The 19,103-nt window shown below is 49.9% G+C and overlaps 1 protein-coding gene across 3 annotated transcripts in view; it reads left to right on the forward strand.

Annotated features, from left to right (window-relative positions):
• The window catches only part of LOC140405402 (integrin alpha-7-like), a 364,198-nt gene that overhangs the window by 184,240 nt on the left and 160,855 nt on the right, over positions 1–19,103 (forward strand). For all 3 annotated transcript variants that reach the window (XM_072493761.1, XM_072493762.1, XM_072493763.1), the window contains exons 8-11: positions 2,699–2,787; positions 3,230–3,357; positions 11,424–11,519; positions 16,263–16,324. In XM_072493761.1, coding sequence (XP_072349862.1) covers positions 2,699–2,787; positions 3,230–3,357; positions 11,424–11,519; positions 16,263–16,324 — 375 coding nt within the window. The remainder of the gene's footprint in view (positions 1–2,698; positions 2,788–3,229; positions 3,358–11,423; positions 11,520–16,262; positions 16,325–19,103) is intronic.

Raw genomic sequence — 19,103 nt, forward strand, 5'->3', positions numbered from 1 at the left:
GGCTGCGGACAATCCAGCCCTTGATGTTTTGGCGACAATCTGAAGCAAATTACTGACCGTACAAATTCTTATTTTTTTGGAAAATTAGCTGAACAGCTAATCCCCCATAAATCCATCATGATTTCAAACATTGGAGAGAAAAATCTGAACCCATTATTAGATAACGCCATTTAAAAACCTCGACATAGTGTTCAGTTGTTCCAGGCGAAATTTTCCAGGCCCGCCGTTGGCCAATGGCAGCAGCTTCCGGTCCCGCCGATGTCTATGGGGCTTTGCATGCTCCGCACCCTCCACCGGCAGGGAACATGCCGCAGGAGGGTGTTGCCGGCAATCCCACTGGCCGGAAGGGCCGGAAAATCCTGGCCTCTGTGTTTGATTATGTGAGTCTGCTTACAATTGCTGCTCACTCTGTTTGATGAGCTACGCCTGGGTATGGAGTCAGGGAAAACTGCGGATAGGGTGGGAAGCCAGAGGTGAAGCATGGAACAGACCATTTAAAGCACTGTGAATAAAACTAGTGTCATCTCTGCATAGCTCCAATTTATAAAATATACTTTAGAAGAAGGAAATCGACAGGATTTAAGGCTGACAACCCTCCAGGATTATCCTGGAGTCTGCAGGAATTAAGGATTCATCTCTGGGATACTGGTGCATGCAGAAACTCTGAGAGACAAATCACACAGGCATTCAAAATTAAACTATTCTTTCATTTTCTTTGAATGATTTCATATAACAGTTGTAAAACTATTGGAGGTAGAGAGGGAAAACAGGATGCTGACAATTGCCGTGGAATGTGGTGAAAGATCCAGGGATGCGTTGGCAATCCTGCATGGAATCACAAATAAACCATGCTCTGTTAATAGTGGCAAAGGTGGTTTTTAGACTGTGAACTTTTCCCTCCATCTCGACCTCCCCCCCCCTTTTTGTTTTCTGTGAGTCGGCTCTCCTGGCTTGTCCACCCCTCCCCCAACATGGCCACTGTCCCTTGTCGTTCAGTTTTGCTATCACTCACCTCTGTTCTCCGATTGACACATTCTGCTATCCTACAATTGCCACTATTAACACTCTTCAGCATCACTTCTTGCTTTTATACTCTATGCCTCTATTTATAAACCCAAGGATGCTATAAGCCTTCTTAACAACAGTAACAACAGGGGGCTTGAGTTTAAGAGCCGCGGGGTTATTCTGCAACTATACACGACCCTGGTGAGACCACATTTGGAGTATTGTGTGCAGTTCTGGTCACCTCACTATAGGAAGGATGTGGAAGCATTGGAAAGGTGCAAAGGAGATTTACCAGGATGCTGCCTGGTTTGCAGGATAGGTCTTATGAGGAAAGGTTGAGGGAGCTAGGGCTTTTCTCTTTGGAGCGGAGGAGGATGAGAGGCAACTTAATTGAGGTTTATAAGATGATGAGGTGGATAGATAGAGTGGACGTTCAGAGACTATTTCCTCGGGTGGATGTAGCTGTTGCAAGGGGGCATAACTATAAGGTTCAGGGTGGGAGATATAGGAGGGATGTCCGAGGTAGGTTCTTTACTCACAGAGTGGTTAGGGTGTGGAATGGACTGCCTGCTGTGATAGTGGAGTCGGACACTTTAGGAACTTTCAAGCGGTTATTGGATAGGCACATGGAGCACATCAGAATGACAGGGAATGGGATAGCTTGATCTTGGTTTCGGACAAAGCTCGACACAACACCGAGGGCCGAAGGGCCTGTTCTGTGCTGTACTATTCTATGATGTGGAGATGCCGGCGTTGGACTGGGGTGAGCACAGTACGAAGTCTTACAACACCAGGTTAAAGTCCAACAGGTTTGTTTCGATGTCACTAGCTTTCGGAGCGCTGCTCCTTCCTCAGGTGAATGAAGAGGTATGTCCCAGAAACATATATATAGACAAATTCAAAGATGCCAAACAATGCTTGGAATGCGACCATTAGCAGGTGATTAAATCTTTACAGATCCAGAGATGGGGTAACCCCAGGTTAAAGAGGTGTGAATTGTGTCAAGCCAGGACAGTTGGTAGGATTTTGCAGGCCAGATGGTGGGGGATGAATGTAATGCGACATGAATCCCAGGTCCCGGTTGAGGCCTTACTCATGTGTGCGGAACTTGGCTATAAGTTTCTGCTCGGCGATTCTGCGTTGTCGCGCATCCTGAAGGCCGCCTTGGAGAACGCTTACCCAGAGATCAGAGGTAATCCTACCAACTGTCCTGGCTTGATACAATTCACACCTCTTTAACCTGGGGTTACCCCATCTCTGGATCTGTAAAGATTTAATCACCTGCTAATGCTCGCATTCCAAGCATTGTTTGGCATCTTTGAATCTGTCTATATATATGTTTCTGGGACATACCTCTTCATTCACCTGAGGAAGGAGCAGCGCTCCGAAAGCTAGTGACATCGAAACAAACCCGTTGGACTTTAACCTGGTGTTGTAAGACTTCGTACTGTACTATTCTATGTTCAACTTACCTGGCTACCTTCAGAAAATTATGCTCTTGAACCCGGAGGTCCCTCTGCTCCTGTGCTCCCCTCAAAGTTGGACCATTGAGCCTGTAATGTCTCCCCATGTTTCTGCTCCCAAAATACATTACCTGGTTGTGAACTTTCAAAAAAGCTGACTGACCTTAGCAGCCTGAGTGTGCTTGCTTGAACAGACTGAGCGAAAGAACAATTTTCTCTTGTTCTCTCAGACATTGCTGTTGGGGCCCCTTATGATGGAGAAGGGAAGGTCTACATCTACCATGGAAACAATTTCGGGCTGAATGTGATCCCAGCTCAGGTAACTAATTAATTAGTTAATGAAAAGAATACTTGCTGCTTGATATTTTTGAGACTGGGCCCAGTGTGTCCCCTCAGGAGGAACAACTGGAATGTTTGGTGTCAACAGCCATGTGGTGGTGAAGAGGCAACATGTATCTCCATTCAGTGGGGTTACTTTAACTTTGGGGAGAAATACGGAACAGCGCTTTTGGATTCTCCTATTAAAATCAAATCAGGGCAGCTGATTTCAAATCAGATGGTTTATATTATTGGCCAAAGTCAGAATTACCTCCGATAAAGCTGAGCTTGCTGTTTCTGGGGCATTTTACAGAAAGCAAAATGAACAATGTTTAGTGACAAGAAGATGTGAATATGGGTTAATTAAGGGAATATGTGATTTTAGAATTCAGTCCGCACTTCGAACAATCGATTTGTTTGTACTGTTGAACTGTTGCTTTTAGATAATCGATGGCGAAACTGTCGGGGTGACGAAGTTCGGATACTCCATAGCTGGAGGATTAGACATTGATGATAACTTTTACCCGGATTTGGTGGTCGGGTCACTCTCGGATTCTGCAGTTCTGTTCAGGTGAGGCCGTGAGGAGTATTCCTTTACACACGGGGGGTGTGCGACAGCTGGAGTGGGTGGCTGGGCGAAGCGGTGGAGGTCAGGTAACATCTGGACGCTGAAATCGGGGATGGTATCCTGGAAGGAGGAGCTCCAATACGTTTGCAACAGCAAATGGCGCAGCAGAAAAACCACGAAAGAGACTTGAACCTGAGTTTCTGATGTCCAGTCAACTGCCTGCCAAAGGATGGATCGATGGGCGGGATCTTCCGCCACCCAACAGCACGTTTTCTGGCAGCAGAGGCAGTCGCCATTGGCCACCAATGGGATTTTCCCGTGTCGCTAATGTCCACAGCATTTTGCATGTCTCACTAGTCCTGCCTCCAGTGAACACAGTGGGGTTGAAGTGGGGGTAGCCCAGGTGGCAGTGCCACGATGCCCAGGTGGCATCAGGGGTGCCAGAGTACCACCCTGCCGGCCTCCGATCGCCTGGGAGGTGAAGCTAACAGCACACTTAAATATGCTAATCTGGATCCCGCCCAGTGAGGGTGAGATTCACAACGCGACATCACGTGAGATTTTTTTTTTTTTTTTTTTTTTTTTTTTAATAAATGTTTTATTGAAAATTTTTTCCCAAACAACAATTTTTCCCCTCTTACAAAGCAAACGCAACAATAACAATACAGAAATTTTAAACAATACACAAGTAACAAAACCCCTTTATCTTTGACCTAAACTTAAACTAAACCCCCCCCCCCCCCCCCCCCCCCCCCTCCCCCTGGGTTGCTGCTGCTGGTCATCTGTCTTCCCTCTAACGTTCCCCTAGGTAGTCGAGAAATGGCTGCCACTGCCTGGTGAACCCTTGAGCCGATCCTCTCAGGGCAAACTTTATCTGCTCCAGTTTAATGAACCCCGCCATATCATTTACCCAGGCCTCCAGTCCGGGGGGTTTCGCCTCCTTCCACATGAGTAGGATCCTGCGCCGGGCTACTAGGGACGCAAAGGCCACAACGTCGGCCTCTTTCGCCTCCTGCACTCCCGGCTCTTCCGCAACTCCAAATAGAGCTAACCCCCAGCCTGGTTTGACCCGGGCCTTCACCACCCGCGAAATCACTCCCGTCACTCCCTTCCAATACCCTTCCAGTGCCGGGCATGCCCAAAACATATGTGCGTGGTTTGCCGGGCTCCCGCCACACCTCCCACATTTGTCCTCCACTCCAAAGAACCTGCTCAATCTTGCTCCCGTTATGTGTGCTCTATGTAGCACCTTAAATTGAATCAGGCTAAGCCTGGCGCATGAGGAAGAGGAATTTACCCTGCTTAGGGCATCAGCCCACATACCCTCCTCTATCTCCTCCCCTAGTTCTTCTTCCCACTTTCCTTTTAGTTCGCCCACCGACTCCTCCCCCTCTTCCCTCATCTCTCGGTAAATCTCTGACACCTTGCCCTCTCCGACCCACACCCCTGAAAGCACCCTGTCCTGTATCCCCTGTGTCGGGAGCAATGGAAATTCCCTCACCTGTTGTCTAGTAAATGCCCTCACCTGCATATATCTCAAGAAATTTCCCCGGGGCAACTTATACTTTTCCTCCAATGCTCCCAAGCTCGCAAAAGTCCCATCTATAAATAAATCTCCCACCCTCCTAATTCCCAACTGGAACCAGCTCTGAAATCCTCCATCCATTCTTCCTGGGGCGAACCTATGGTTGTTCCTGATTGGGGACCCCACCAGGGCTCCCCGCACCCCTCTCTGTCGCCTCCACTGTCCCCAGATATTCAATGTTGCCGCCACCACCGGGTTCGTGGTAAACTTTTTAGGTGAGATCGGTAGCGGCGCCGTCACCAGCGCCTCTAAACTCGTCCCTTTACAGGACTTTCTCTCCAGTCTTTCCCACGCCGCTCCCTCACCCTCCATCATCCATTTACGTATCATTGCCACATTGGCGGCCCAATAGTAATCGCCCAAGTTCGGTAGTGCCAATCCTCCTCTGTCCCTACTACGCTGAAGGAACCCCCTCCTTACTCTCGGAACTTTCCCTGCCCACACGAAGCTCGTGATGCTCCTGTCTATTTTATTAAAAAAGGTCTTAGTGATTAGTATAGGGAGACATTGAAATACAAATAAGAACCTCGGGAGGACCATCATCTTAATTGCTTGCACCCTGCCCGCCAGCGATAGAGGCTGCATGTCCCACCTCTTGAAGTCCTCCTCCATTTGTTCTACCAACCGTGTCAGATTAAGTCTGTGCAAGGTTCCCCAGCTCCTAGCGATCTGAATCCCCAGGTATCGGAAGTTTCTTTCCACTTTCCTTAGAGGCAAGCCTTCTATCTCTCTACTCTGGACCCCTGGATGTATCACAAATAATTCACTCTTTCCCATGTTTAGCCTATACCCCGAGAAATCCCCGAACCCCCTCAAAATTCGCATAACCTCTATCATTCCCCCCGCTGGGTCCGACACGTATAACAATAGGTCATCCGCATATAACGAGACTCGGTGTTCTTCTCCCCCTCTAATCACCCCTCTCCATTTCCTGGAGTCTCTCAACGCCATGGCCAGAGGTTCAATTGCCAACGCGAACAACAATGGAGACAGCGGGCATCCCTGTCTTGTTCCCCTATATAGTCGGAAATACTCCGATCTATGTCGACCTGTAACTACGCTTGCCGTTGGAGCCCCATAAAGAAGTCTAACCCAGCTAATAAACCCGTTCCCAAACCCAAACCTCCTTAACACTTCCCATAAATACTCCCACTCCACCCTATCAAATGCCTTCTCTGCGTCCATTGCCGCCACTATCTCTGCCTCCCCCTCCACTGGGGGCATCATTATCACCCCTAATAGTCGTCGCACGTTAACATTCAGTTGTCTCCCTTTTACGAACCCTGTCTGATCTTCGTGCACCACCCCCGGGACACAGTCCTCTATCCTCGATGCCAGCACCTTTGCCAACAATTTGGCGTCCACGTTCAACAATGAAATGGGTCTATAGGACCCGCACTGCAACGGATCTTTATCCCTCTTCAAAATTAACGATATCGTCGCCTCCGACATCGTCGGGGGTAGAGTCCCCCCTTTCCTGGCCTCATTGAACGTCCTCACCATCAACGGGGCCAACAAGTCCACATATTTTCTGTAATACTCCACCGGGAACCCGTCTGGTCCTGGGGCCTTCCCTGCTTGCATGCTTCCCAGTCCCTTAATAACCTCGTCCACCCCAATCGGTGCCCCCAGGCCTACCACCCCCCGCTCCTCCACTTTCGGGAACCTCAATTGGTCCAGGAACTGCCGCATCCCCTCCTCTCCCTCTGGGGGTTGAGACCTATACAGTTCCTCATAGAAGGTCTTGAACACCTCATTTATCTTTCCTGCCCTTCGCACCGTGTCTCCCCTTTCGTCTCTAATTCCTCCTATTTCCCTCGCTGCTGCCCTCTTTCGCAATTGATGAGCCAACAGGCGACTCGCCTTTTCCCCATATTCATACCTCCTCCCCTGTGCCTTCCTCCACAGTACCTCCGCCTTTCTGGTGGTCAGAAGGTCAAATTCCGTCTGGAGTCGTCTCCTCTCCCTGTACAATTCCTCCTCCGGGGTCTCTGCAAATTCCCTATCCACCCTTAAAATCTCCCCCAGTAATCTTTCCCTTTCCTTGGCCTCTGTTTTCCTTTTGTGGGCCCCAATGGAGATCAGCTCTCCTCTGACCACCGCTTTTAGTGCTTCCCATACCACTCCCACAGGGACCTCGCCGTCGTCATTGACCTCCAGGTATCTCTCAATACACCCCCGCACTCTTGCACACACTCCCTCATCCGCCATCAGTCCCACATCTAATCGCCAGAGTGTTCTCTGCTCCCTTTCCTCTCCTAATTCCAGGTCCACCCAATGTGGGGCATGATCCGAAACCGCTATGGCTGAGTACTCAGCTTCTTCCACCCTAGAGATCAACGACCTTCCCAAAACAAAAAAATCTATCCGGGAGTACACTTTATGGACATGGGAGAAGAAGGAATACTCCCTAGCCCTAGGTCTAAGAAATCGCCATGGATCCACTCCCCCCATTTGGTCCATAAACCCCTTAAGTACCTTGGCCGCTGCCGGCCTTCTTCCGGTCCTTGAGCTGGATCTATCTAGCCCCGGGTCCAGCACCGTATTAAAGTCCCCTCCTAAAATCAAGTTTCCTACCTCCAGGTCCGGTATACGCCCCAGCATCCGTCTCATAAATCCCGCATCGTCCCAGTTTGGGGCATACACGTTAACCAACACGACCTCCATTCCCTCCAGCCTGCCACTCACCATTACATATCTACCTCCGCTATCTGCTACGATGTTCTTTGCTTCAAATGCGACCTGTTTCCCCACCAAAATGGCCACCCCTCTATTCTTTGCGTCCAGTCCTGAGTGGAACACCTGTCCCACCCATCCTTTCCTTAGCCTAACTTGGTCCGCCACCTTTAGGTGCGTCTCTTGGAGCATAACCACGTCTGCCCTTAGTCCTTTCAAATGCGCGAGCACTCGGGCCCTTTTTATCGGTCCGTTTAGGCCTCTCACGTTCCACGTGATCAGCCTCACTAGGGGGCTACCTGCCCCCCTCCCGTGTCGACTAGCCATTACCTTCTCTAGGCCAGTCCCATATCCCGCCTCCGCGCTCCCGCTCGCTCCCCCAGCGTCGCACACCATCCCCGCCCACCCACTCTTTAGCCATTTCCTTTTGGATTTCCGCAGCAGCAACCCAGTTGTCCCCCCCCCTTCTCCCTCCCTCCTCCCCTCCCCGCTAGATCTCTTTCTAGCTTGATTGCTCCCCCCATATTACTTCCGTAAGTCAGCTGACTTCAACTGACCCCGGCTACTCCTGCTCACTCCTCGACCTCCCCATGTGGGGAACTCCCATCCGCCTTGCGCCTGTCTTCCCGCCTTATTCTTTCTGGTGCGGGAACATCCCTTTACCTGACCCGCCTCTTATGGCGCAGCTCCCTTTCCCCTCCCCCTCCCCTTCCCCATTCTCCAACTATGTCCCGTCTTTCCCCCCTCACCGGCGCCCACATTTCCCCAATGTCTCCCCCCTTCCCTGTTTACTTCTCAATTAACTTCCACCGTAACATTAACAATAACATTTCCTGCAGCATCAGTCCCTCAGTTCCGATCCAATTTCTCTTCTTTGATGAAGGTCCATGCTTCCTCCGCCGTCTCGAAATAATGGTGTCTCTCCTGATACGTGACCCATAGTCTTGCCGGCTGCAGCATCCCGAACTTCACCTTCCTTTTATGCAACACCTCTTTGGCTCGGTTGAAGCTCGCCCTCCTTCTCGCCACCTCCGCACTCCAATCCTGGTATACCCGTACCACTGCATTCTCCCATCTGCTACTCCGCACCTTTTTAGCCCATCTCAGGACCTCTTCTCTATCCTTAAGGCGGTAAAATCGCACGATTATCGCCCTGGGTGGTTCTCCCGCTTTTGGTCTTCTCGCCGGAATCCGATTTGCCCACTCCACCTCCAAGGGGCCCGTAGGGGCCTCAGCACCCATCAGTGAGCTCAGCATCGTACTTGCGTACGCTCCACAGTCCACTCCTTCCACACCCTCAGGGAGACCCAGTATCCGAAGGTTCTTCCTTCGCGCTCCATTTTCTAGGGCTTCGATCCTTTCAGTACACTTTTTATGAAGTGCCTCGTGCGTCTGTGTCTTAACCGCCAGGCCCAGGATCTCGTCCTCAATATCTGTCACCTTCTGCTCCACCACACGGAGCTCTGTCTCCTGGGTCTTTAATGTCTCCTTGAGCCCCTCAATTGCCTGTAGCAACGGGGTCAGCACCTCCCTCTTCAGCAGCTCCACGCACCGTCTCACAATTTCATGCTCAGGCCCCCATGTCGCCTGCGCTTTCTCCGCCGCCATCTTGTACTTCTCTCTTTCTGACCCTTTGGTCGACGATTCCTCGCGCTGCAGCCGCCGCCGCCGGTTTTTTCCTCCTTCGTTTGGGGGGGACTCCCTTCTCACACGCCCCACACCGGGTTGCGTCGTCGAAAAATTCCCCGTTGAGGCTCTTAAAAGAGCCCGAAGGTCCGTCGGAGCTGGAGCCGCCGAAGCGTGCAGCTAGCTCGGCATCACCGCAACCGGAAGTCCCTTCAGTGGCCTTGATGAGGTCTTTTCACAGTTGTTCCCTCTGCTGCTAGAATTCACCTTTGATACAGGCCCTCAGGTCAGCTTGCAGCTTTAAGCTTGCCCTTCCCCCGCCTGCATGCTGGAAGAGGCCCTGTTTATCCTGTAGTTGCAGCCAAATCTTTCACTGTTTCTGCGTGTGTCTGGCAACCAAGAGACATACCCTTCCTGGGGGACACTGTCGGGGGAATATTGCCGCCTTCTTCCCACACCGGGAAATGTCAAACAAATGCCGTGGGGGCCCTGTAAAAGAGCCCAAAAGTCCGTTCCAAGCAGGAGCTGCCGAATATGCGACCTAGCTCTGCATAGCCGCACCCGGAAGTCCGATCACGTGAGATTTAACGGCCTCACCGCATCACTGGGTGGGGTGCGACGAGGCCTTCGATCAGGCCCAATGTCTTTGGCAAAGGCCGGAAGTATTGCCTGCAAAGTCCAGATAGAAAATCGGAGACAAAATGTTGAGACCCTTCTTAGAAAGAGTAGCAAAAAATGAACAGAGAGACATGTCTTAGTTTTTCAAAAGCCCTAATAGCCTGGTAGTGGATCAGCATCTAAATTCCTGTCAGATTGTAATTCGAAGAAGTGGATATGCAGATTATTGAGTCTCCTGGTCCAGTAGACTTGCCTCTTAACTAATGTTTCATTAATTTGAGTTCAGCTTTGAAGGGTGCAGCGTTTTGATAGCTTGATTCTGAACCTGAGGATTACAATGAATCATACATTGTTACTTGAGAGATATATGTGGATGTTCGGTCATATAGCAATTAGCCTACTTTATAAATACTTTACTAGTAACCAAGAGCTTAAATAGTGGAATCATAGAACAGAATCATAGAATTTACAGTGCAGAAGGAGGCCATTCGGCCCATCAAGCCTGCGAAAGAGCATTCTACCTAAGCCCACGCCTCCATCCTATCCCCGTAACCCAGTAACACCACCTAACCTTTGGACACTAAGGGCAATTTATCATGGCCAATCCACCTAACCTGCGCATCTTTGGACACTAAGGGCAATTTATCATGGCCAATCCACCTAACCTGCGCATCTTTGGACCGTGGGAGGAAACTGGAGCACCCGGAGGAAACCCACGCAGTCACTGGGAGGACGTGCAGACCCCGCACAGACAGTTACCCAAGGTCGGAATCGAACCTGGGACCCTGGAGCTGTGAAGCCGCAGTGTTAACCACTGTGCCACCATGCCACCCTAGAGAAAGGATTGCTGTGCCAAAGTGGCATGGAGCCACAGTATATGGGTGGGTAGCTCTGATTCTTCACATGGCTGGGGCATTGAGCGAGGGAGTGAATGGTGATTAAAAATGCTTCCCTGATGCAGAATTCCGCCCGATGTTTCAGGTCGAGGGCCTTTTGTCAGAACAAGTGAGGGATGTAATGGGTTTTGGAGGCACCTGGAAAAGCGGGTGGGGGTGTGGAACAGCGGGTGGGGGCTGTGAGAAGGCGGAAGACAGGAGGAATTACAGTAAATAATGTAAGGCGAAAGGGGATGGTAATGGAGCAAGGCAAAAGTAAGCATTTAACATTTTCTGCCTTAAAGGGCCTTCTCGAAGAGCACATCCCCTCCCAGCACCACAGGCATCCCAATACCCCCGACACGGGACTTAGACAAAGGGATAGGCGGGCCCGACATTGAGGCCTCCCACTTGGCCACCTGCATCTGGCCAATTCTGGCAGTTCCCTCCAATCGCTTAGAAGAAGCCTGAGGCCCAATTTTCATCGATTCTCTGGCCTCCTGCTTCAGACCCATGCTGCTTTTGAGCCTGCAGCTGGATTTTGACGCCTGTGAAATGAATAAACAAGGCACAATAAAATAACAACTGAGACAGTCTGACTAAAAAAGTGAGGTAAGATTTCAGGCCGTGGTCAGGCCAAAGCATCAGTGTCCCCACGTCATGTCTGAACCTTTGTTTTTTTTCTTCAGAGCATGTCCTGTCATTAATGTGACGAAACAGGTTTACATCCACCCCCAGCAAATTGATTTGGAATTCGAGAACTGCAGACATGTCCCAGGGACCTGGTAAGAATTGATTGTAAAAGGACAATGGATCCTTAAGAACGTGTTTCCCTGAACTGGGGCAGCAGGGGACTTGCCGTCTGCTCTTCTGCAAAGGAAATGCGATCGAAACCTTCTGTATACAGGTTCTCTCTGCGTTTGGGAGTCATAGAAAGGAGAAAAGAAAGATTGAGGGGTGACCTGTGGAGGCCTTCACATTTATAATAGGGGGAGATGTGGAGAAAATGTCTCCATTTTAAGGTGTGACCAGAATGAAAAGCCATAAATATAAGAGGGCCACAAATAAATCCAATAGGGAATTCAGAATAAATGTTGTTACACAGTGAAAATACGGAATTTGCTATCACAGAGAGTAGTTGAGGGGAATAACATCGATACATGGAAGGGGAAACTGGAGAGAGAAAGGAATAGGATGACACGCTGATAAAATGAGATAAAGAGGGGTGGGAAGATGCTTTTGGGGTATACAACCCGCTAGTATAGAGCTGTTGGGCCGAAAGGCCTGTTTCTGTGCTGTAAATGCTCAATAATTCAATTTAAAGAATATACCCTAATGACTAAGATATCGATGACTAAGACCTATAGTATCCATCGGGTGCCTTTTATTTTCTTGACAAACTAATTTGAAATTGGTAAAAGCAAATTACTGCTAATGCTGGAATTTGAAACGAAAGCAGAAAATGCTGGAAATCTCAGCAGGTTCCCCCATAGTCAAGTGGCCAAGTTGAGCATCTCGCACGTGAAGAAAAACAACTTGGGTACCCAGAGACTGACTAGTACCCATGGAACTGTGCTCTGGCACAGGTCAGTGCCAGTCGGAAGGGAGGGGGGGGACCACAAATTACTCAAGAAACAAGAGGCTCCTCTTCAGTACTTCAGGCCGGGATCTAGCGGCAAGGTTTCGTTTCTGGGGAAAAGTGCTACTAGCGCCACAGAATTATTATCACGGTGAAAGCCTGCGCAAATCGTGCAATAACGGGAGAGGCACGCAGTTAATGAAGATCTTCCGCATGCTGTCAAGTTTGCCATTTGAAGGAAGTGGCTTGTTGGCACTATAGCGCTGAACACGTGCGTGAGACTGGAAAAGGCCTTTATTGCTGGCATAATAGACATTTAAATCCCCAAGTGCCACCATTTCCTAAGGCTCACAGTTTTCTCACAGTCGGTGTGCTTTGAAGCCGCAGGCTTCTTGACTGTGCTGACAGATGATTTGTCAAAGCTGAGCGACAGCCTGGGGTATTTTCTGATCAGTAGATATGCATTGAGGAGAGCCAGCAAGACTAGGAAAGGGTGGCACACTCGAGACGAGGCGGCACACGAGATACATCTTCATCCTAATGCCGCCCTGTTGGGTTGACCATTACCAACCACTCCTGGACATGATTGAAGAGTCGTGCCATAGGAGGCTGGGGTTAAGTCATAAGGGCTGCGCCATCTCCTCAATGAGGGCTTTCAGACACAACCACCTGCTAATGAAGCTCTGGCAAACTCTTTGCACCTCTCACATTTTATGGGTTTTTTCCCCAGACCAGCTCTGGCGACATTGTTAATGTCAGCTAGTTTGCTACCCAGCGATGCATCTTGGAGATCAATTTCTTTAAACTGCAGAACTTTACTGTACCCAGCAGCCACCAAAAGCAGCAGAAAAGGGCAGCGCAACTCTACAGATCAGCTAACCTTCCATGATGCCACGGGGTCACGGAGCACACCCACATTGTGCTCAATACGGATTCCCTATGGGAACTGCAAGGAATTTTAGCCACCAACGTATAACTGCGAGGTGACCACCAGTGCTGAATATGGCAGGTGAATGACCCCTTCTCTGGTATTATCATTTAATACCATCATCTTGGTCACCCTCCTTTACATTGGTCAAAGGAGTGGGGAGCCAAAGGGATCTTGTACAGTCCTGGTCATGACAGCTTTCCGCCAAGCATTGACAAGTGCCTGGGCACAGGTAAAATGAGGCCTGTGCTCCAATCAGAATGAGCTATGATTGAAATCCAGAAGCAGTATTTTATATGTCTCAGGATCTCATGGTGTGTAATGTGAGTCAGCAAACAGACCTCGCTATTGCAACTGAAGACAGGATGCCAACGTTAGAGGGCACAAGTGATGAGAAATGATGTGCCAAGCTGCCCATACCCCAAGGAAGACTGGGCAGTCATTCCAGATGGCTTCACACTGTGGCATCGCTTGCCACCCACTTCAGGAAATGAACCATCCCAAGCACTAGCGGCCTGCGCAGTTCCACAAACACTGTCTGTCCCCATTTCTCACTGCAGTAATTCAACCTCAGGTACAATGCTGAAATCAAATGCAACTGAATTCAACCCTCATTGCAAACTCAGTCCACTTTCTGGTGCGTGAATGTTGTTAGTGTGATCTGTGAAAGTCTTTGTGAGTATTTGCTGTTCACATTGAGTCTGCTGGATTTTTCCCACTGATTCCCATCAGGAAGGAATGTGTGTGCTGGCTGCCTGCAGCGTTTCGTCACAAACCTGCTGCAATGTTCACTGGACCCTCTTTGAGCGAGCGATGTGATGGCCTGAGAAAGTCATGCCCAGCCCAGTGCTGTCCTGGCTGCTTGGCCCCCCTCACTTGCGGCCACATCTGCCATCAGTTGCTGCGTGATCACTCATGCGTCCCATTGGCCGGAGAACCAGTCAGCTAATCCGGATTGCTACAGGCATGCCACATCTATTCGACAGTCCCCCATCTATCTCAGAGCCAACTTTGGACAGAGTTAAGGCCTTTCAATCCCTGCCTCAAGTAGGCTCTGTGCTGCTCACTGGTACCAGCCAAGTATTCCGCACAGAGGCAAGCCGTTCACATTCATGGCCCTGCTCAGATGGCCGTCCGTGTCTCCCTGTGATCCTTGAATCCCCAGATGCTGCAGCCAGTGGCCACATTGGGCCCTCAGCTGGTGGAGGTTTGACCTTCAGCAGCCATCACCAATGACTTGACCGCTTCTATTTGTTGTGAACCACCTCGTACTCTCTTCCCCAGCAAGGCGAACAACCAGGGCTCTGCGGTTGCTTGGTGGAGGCAATTGTGACTGCAGGGCGCTGTGTGCTGCAGGCTTGCTCACAGGTCCTGGGTACATCGTCACTCGGAGAGGAGCGAACATGGTCAAACGCTGCCTCAGTTGTCCATGTTGCAACCTGTGCAATGCCTGAGCAATGTTACTCGGGCTCATTATGTGCCTACATTACAGCCATTCGTCAGGATGACTTGAGAATGAGATAACGCGTTGTGAGATGGGGGAAGCCTTGCTGTCCCGTTCTTCAATGCTCTCCTGGCCAGGCTTAACAAAGGGCGACCTCCTTGTACATGGTCAGGAGCTTGCACTGTCTGGGACCCAGCCCCCCAGCAGTACAACTCTGCACACGCCATTTTGTTTGGCAAGCCAAAGAATTGGGTGTACATGGAGTGTTGACAATGTCCTGGAGTTCAGTGATGGGCAGCCGGGTGCAAATGAACTCGGCAGGTTAGCGGATATGCAAGCTACTTGGCCCTGCGTTGCTGCTGCCCACACAGGTTTGAGTTGAAACTTCCGAATACTGAAGTAACCCCCGTCATTCTTTGCCCTGGTTCACTCACGCCAGGACCGCATGGGTGCTAGATGTGTATCTCTGTGCTGGTGGCTGTCTGTTCTGCAGCGTTTATCAAATCTAACCGCTTCCTTCATGATTCCAAGTTGTACAGAGTGAGAATTCCCAGCTTTTTTCTTCCCATGCATGTTACTGCAGGTGCATTTTGAGTGGAGTGACACCCGCAGCTCCCGTGCATCGTCGCAGAAGCCAGTGCCAATGGCTGCTGCCCAAACGTGCGCGCGCTCGTTGCATCGCAGCTCCTGATGGCAGTAACAAGGCAGGCTACCGAGGTTACTCTCAGAGAACCAAGGCAACAACCATATAGCTTAAAGAGCAAGCTCTCGGCTGGAAGGTAGTAGAGAGAGGGGTGGGGGGGGTGGGGGGGGGGGGGGGGCGGAGATTGTTTGGGAGGGGGGTGTAATTCTCTGAGAATGGGCAGGTAACCATGTGTGCAACAGCATGCTGGGAAATAGTAAGTGTACCAACCATTCAGCCACTCTATACTTGCAGTACACTACAGTCAAGACTACAAAGTCACTACAGGCAGTCAAGACTACAAAGAGTGCTTTCAAAATGTGTCTATACTGCCTCTTTCCGTAACATCTGCTTTTTCACACATGGGGTGTGGGCGTCGCCAGCTGGGCCAGCATTTGTTGCCCATCCCTAATTGCCCTTGAACTGAGTGCCTCATTCGGCCATTTCAGAGGGCAGTTAAGAGTCAACCACATTGCTGTCCGGAGTTACATGTAGGCCAGACCGGGTAAGGACGGCAGATTTCCTTCCCTAAAGGACATTAGTGAACCAGGTGGGGTTTTTCCAACAATCAAATTCAAATTTCACCATCTGCCATGGTGGGATTCGAACCCAGGTCTCTGGATTGCTAGTCCAGTGACAATCCCACCACCCCGCCGCCTCCCCTTTAAAATATCGTGCCATCTCCAAACTGCCAATGCTGAGTGAAGCAAATTGGAATTGAAGCAATGCAACTGACCACGTCGCACCATTCAAATTAATGCCTATTGAGCTGCTTCTGGATTTAGTCATTCCTGATGCCATTGAACTGTGAGCGGGGCAGCAGTCGCAGTGTTAATGGTTATATTTGCAGTGGTTGTTTGAAGTTCTAATTGACGGTGTCTTTTCTGTTCCACAGTATTGATGTCAGGGCCTGCTTCCTTTATAGATCGAAGCCTGAATCCTACAACCCCAGGATTGGTAAGTTCAACAGCAGAATGCCCCATATTGTCCACGTGGCATTTAGAAAGAAAACGAGGGGGAATTGGGACGTTCATGATGCATTAACTTGTGTGGTAGTCACGCGCTCAATGGGATTGGCAGGAAATGGACCATTTGGCCCATCTGCTAAGTTTCCTCATGGTCTTGAATGGGGAAAGCTTGTCCTGAAGAGAAATGGCGCTAAGGTCAATTGTTTGTGCAGCACGGTAGCACAAATGGATAGCCATGTGGCTTCACAGCACCAGGGTCCCGGGTTCGATTCCCCGCTGGGTCACTGTCTGTGCGGAGTCTGCACATTCTCCCCGTGTCTGTGTGGGTTTCCTCCGGGTGCTCCGGTTTCTTCCCACTGTCCAAAGACATGCAGGTTAGGCGGATTGGCCATGATAAATTGCCGTTAGTGACCAAAAAGGTCAGGAGGGGTTATTGGGTTATGGGGATAGGGTGGAAGTGAGGGCTTAAGTGGGTCGGTGCAGACTCGATGGGCCGAATGGCCTCCTTCTGCACTGTAGGTTCTATGTTTTTGAATTTTTCCCTGTGCACCATTTAAAAGGAGGATTCCGACCCAGGTGAAAGAACTTGGCCGGAATTCTCTGGCCGTTCGCTGGTGGCGGGATTCTCCGGGCCCGTTGGCTGCGCACCCCTGCCTGCGGGTTTCCCGGTGATGTGGGACGCCTTCAATGGGAATTCCCATTGGCAGCGGCGGGAGCAGAGAATCCCGCCGGCTGTGAACAGCGCGTCACTTCACGCTGCTGAGAAACACGGGGCTCGGAGGCCGGAGAATCCCACCCCTTGTGTTTATTGTTGCAAAAAGACAGTGGACTCTGCCAACCAATCACCACTTTCTTCTCATACAGTATAAATTGTTGTTTTCCCCTTATACCTGGTATTTTTGCAAAATGTCCTGATGAGTGCAAGACAAAAAGCTTTGATGTGTCCTTTTTTTTCAGCAATACTCAAGTTCTGCCCTGCCAAACAACTTATGTTGTTTGTATCTCTCTACAATGCCCCAAAATACATCTTGTGGAACAGATTACCTTGAAGTGTTGTAACTGTTTTTACGTTGGCAAATGCAGCAACCATTTTGCGCGCAACAAGGTCCCGCAAACAGCAATAAGCCGATCGGCCAGTTTAATCTATTTGTGTTGAGGGAGGAATGTTGGCCAGGACGCTAGGATCTTTAATATCCTCCTGAATGTGTGGTACAGGCACTCCGGACTTTGGCTTGTTGTCTCATCTGAAGGTTGTCCTCTCCAAAAGAGTAACACTCCCTCGGGGTATCCACTAAAGTGCCAGGCCAGATGGTGTGGTCAAGTTCTGTCGAGGAACTTTGAGCTTACAATGTTCTTACTCTTGAGGTGCGAGAGAGCTGCCAACCGAGTGGAGCTGGCACTTGCTGTGGGAATGTATGCTCATGTAGGCATTTCTGATGGTGCCAACATGGCTCCAGCTGACTGCTTGCAGAACGCTGATGGGGCAGATGGAGAAGATGCCTCCCCAGTGCTCAGGAGGAGTTCTTGATCTGAGGAACGTTCCAGGAACATCCTGGGATCCTGTGATGGCAATTTACTGATTCCACTGCATCGCTCTGCAGATGGTACACCATCTGCAGTTTCAGAATTGTACATCTTCCCGGGTAGTGTTGGAGCAGTACTTCTTCACTGGGAGAAGCAAACATGGAGGAGATATGGATGTGAAGGAGTAGGTCTACCTCCATTCATAATATTTCCTGGACAAAAGGTGGAGATACAATGAGTCCAGTGCCAAAGCCAGGGCGGTGATCGAGGAAAGGTGTCAAGGATGGTACCTGTTTCCGGACACAATTCCCAGATGTTTGACTTGTGCATGGAATTCCAGTTTTCCTCAGTCTCATTGTCTCGCTGTCATTTTTACTGTATTCTAGAAAATATCGGAAGGAATGGCGCCGAATAAATAATGTCTGACGCAAATTTAAATTGGAGACCTGGGCCTTTTTATTTACATGTTGCGTGTCTAATTCCTGTGCACAGCCAACGGACTCTGCGCTTTCAACATGCCATGTTGACATGTATTCCCTATGCATTCCTCCTGCGTCTTATCATGCCTCTCGTGTCTAAAAGCGCTTAACATCCAGTGAAATCCTATAAGCTTCTGCAAGCAAAGACGACGGCCATTTTGCGTAAAGCAAGATTCCACTGAAAAGGAGGTACCAAGGTGAGTTTTGGCTGCACAGCATGAGAGGAGAGAGGCCTCCCTTTTCCTCGCCATGTCTTGTCATGGAATCATTTCCTCTCCAACTAAACCAGTGGAATGGGCGGCAGGCCCCTGTTTAACTTCTCTGAGGGCTAAGAATTCTGGCGCCGCACAACATCTGCGTGTCAGCCCAAATTGTAGGCTCCATCTCTGGACTGGGGCCTAAAACAACGATGCTAACAGCCAAGCCAAGCTTGGCAGGTTGAAACTGCGGGAGTCAATTTAAGATGCCTCGAAAGACTTGATATGGCGAGACTCCTGCCCCAGCGTGAACAGGAGTCTGATTTGGAGAATTAGCCCTTTCCCCTGCTCTGCCCTCCTCTCTATCCAGGCATTTAAGCAGAGCCTTGGAAAAACAACTTTCACTGGCGTTTTCCTTTGAACTGACTGAGAGCTGCTCCCGTTTTGGTGAAATTTTCTTTTCCAAATAAAAGAAATCATCGCAATTCTCAAAAATTAGCGTACAAAATGCCCGTGTTGCGGGGAAGCACAGCAATGGCTTTCATCCCAAAGGGTTAAAGAGTGAGCG

The sequence above is a fragment of the Scyliorhinus torazame genome, chromosome X (assembly GCF_047496885.1).
Source record: "Scyliorhinus torazame isolate Kashiwa2021f chromosome X, sScyTor2.1, whole genome shotgun sequence".
Taxonomy (NCBI): Eukaryota; Metazoa; Chordata; class Chondrichthyes; order Carcharhiniformes; family Scyliorhinidae; genus Scyliorhinus; species Scyliorhinus torazame.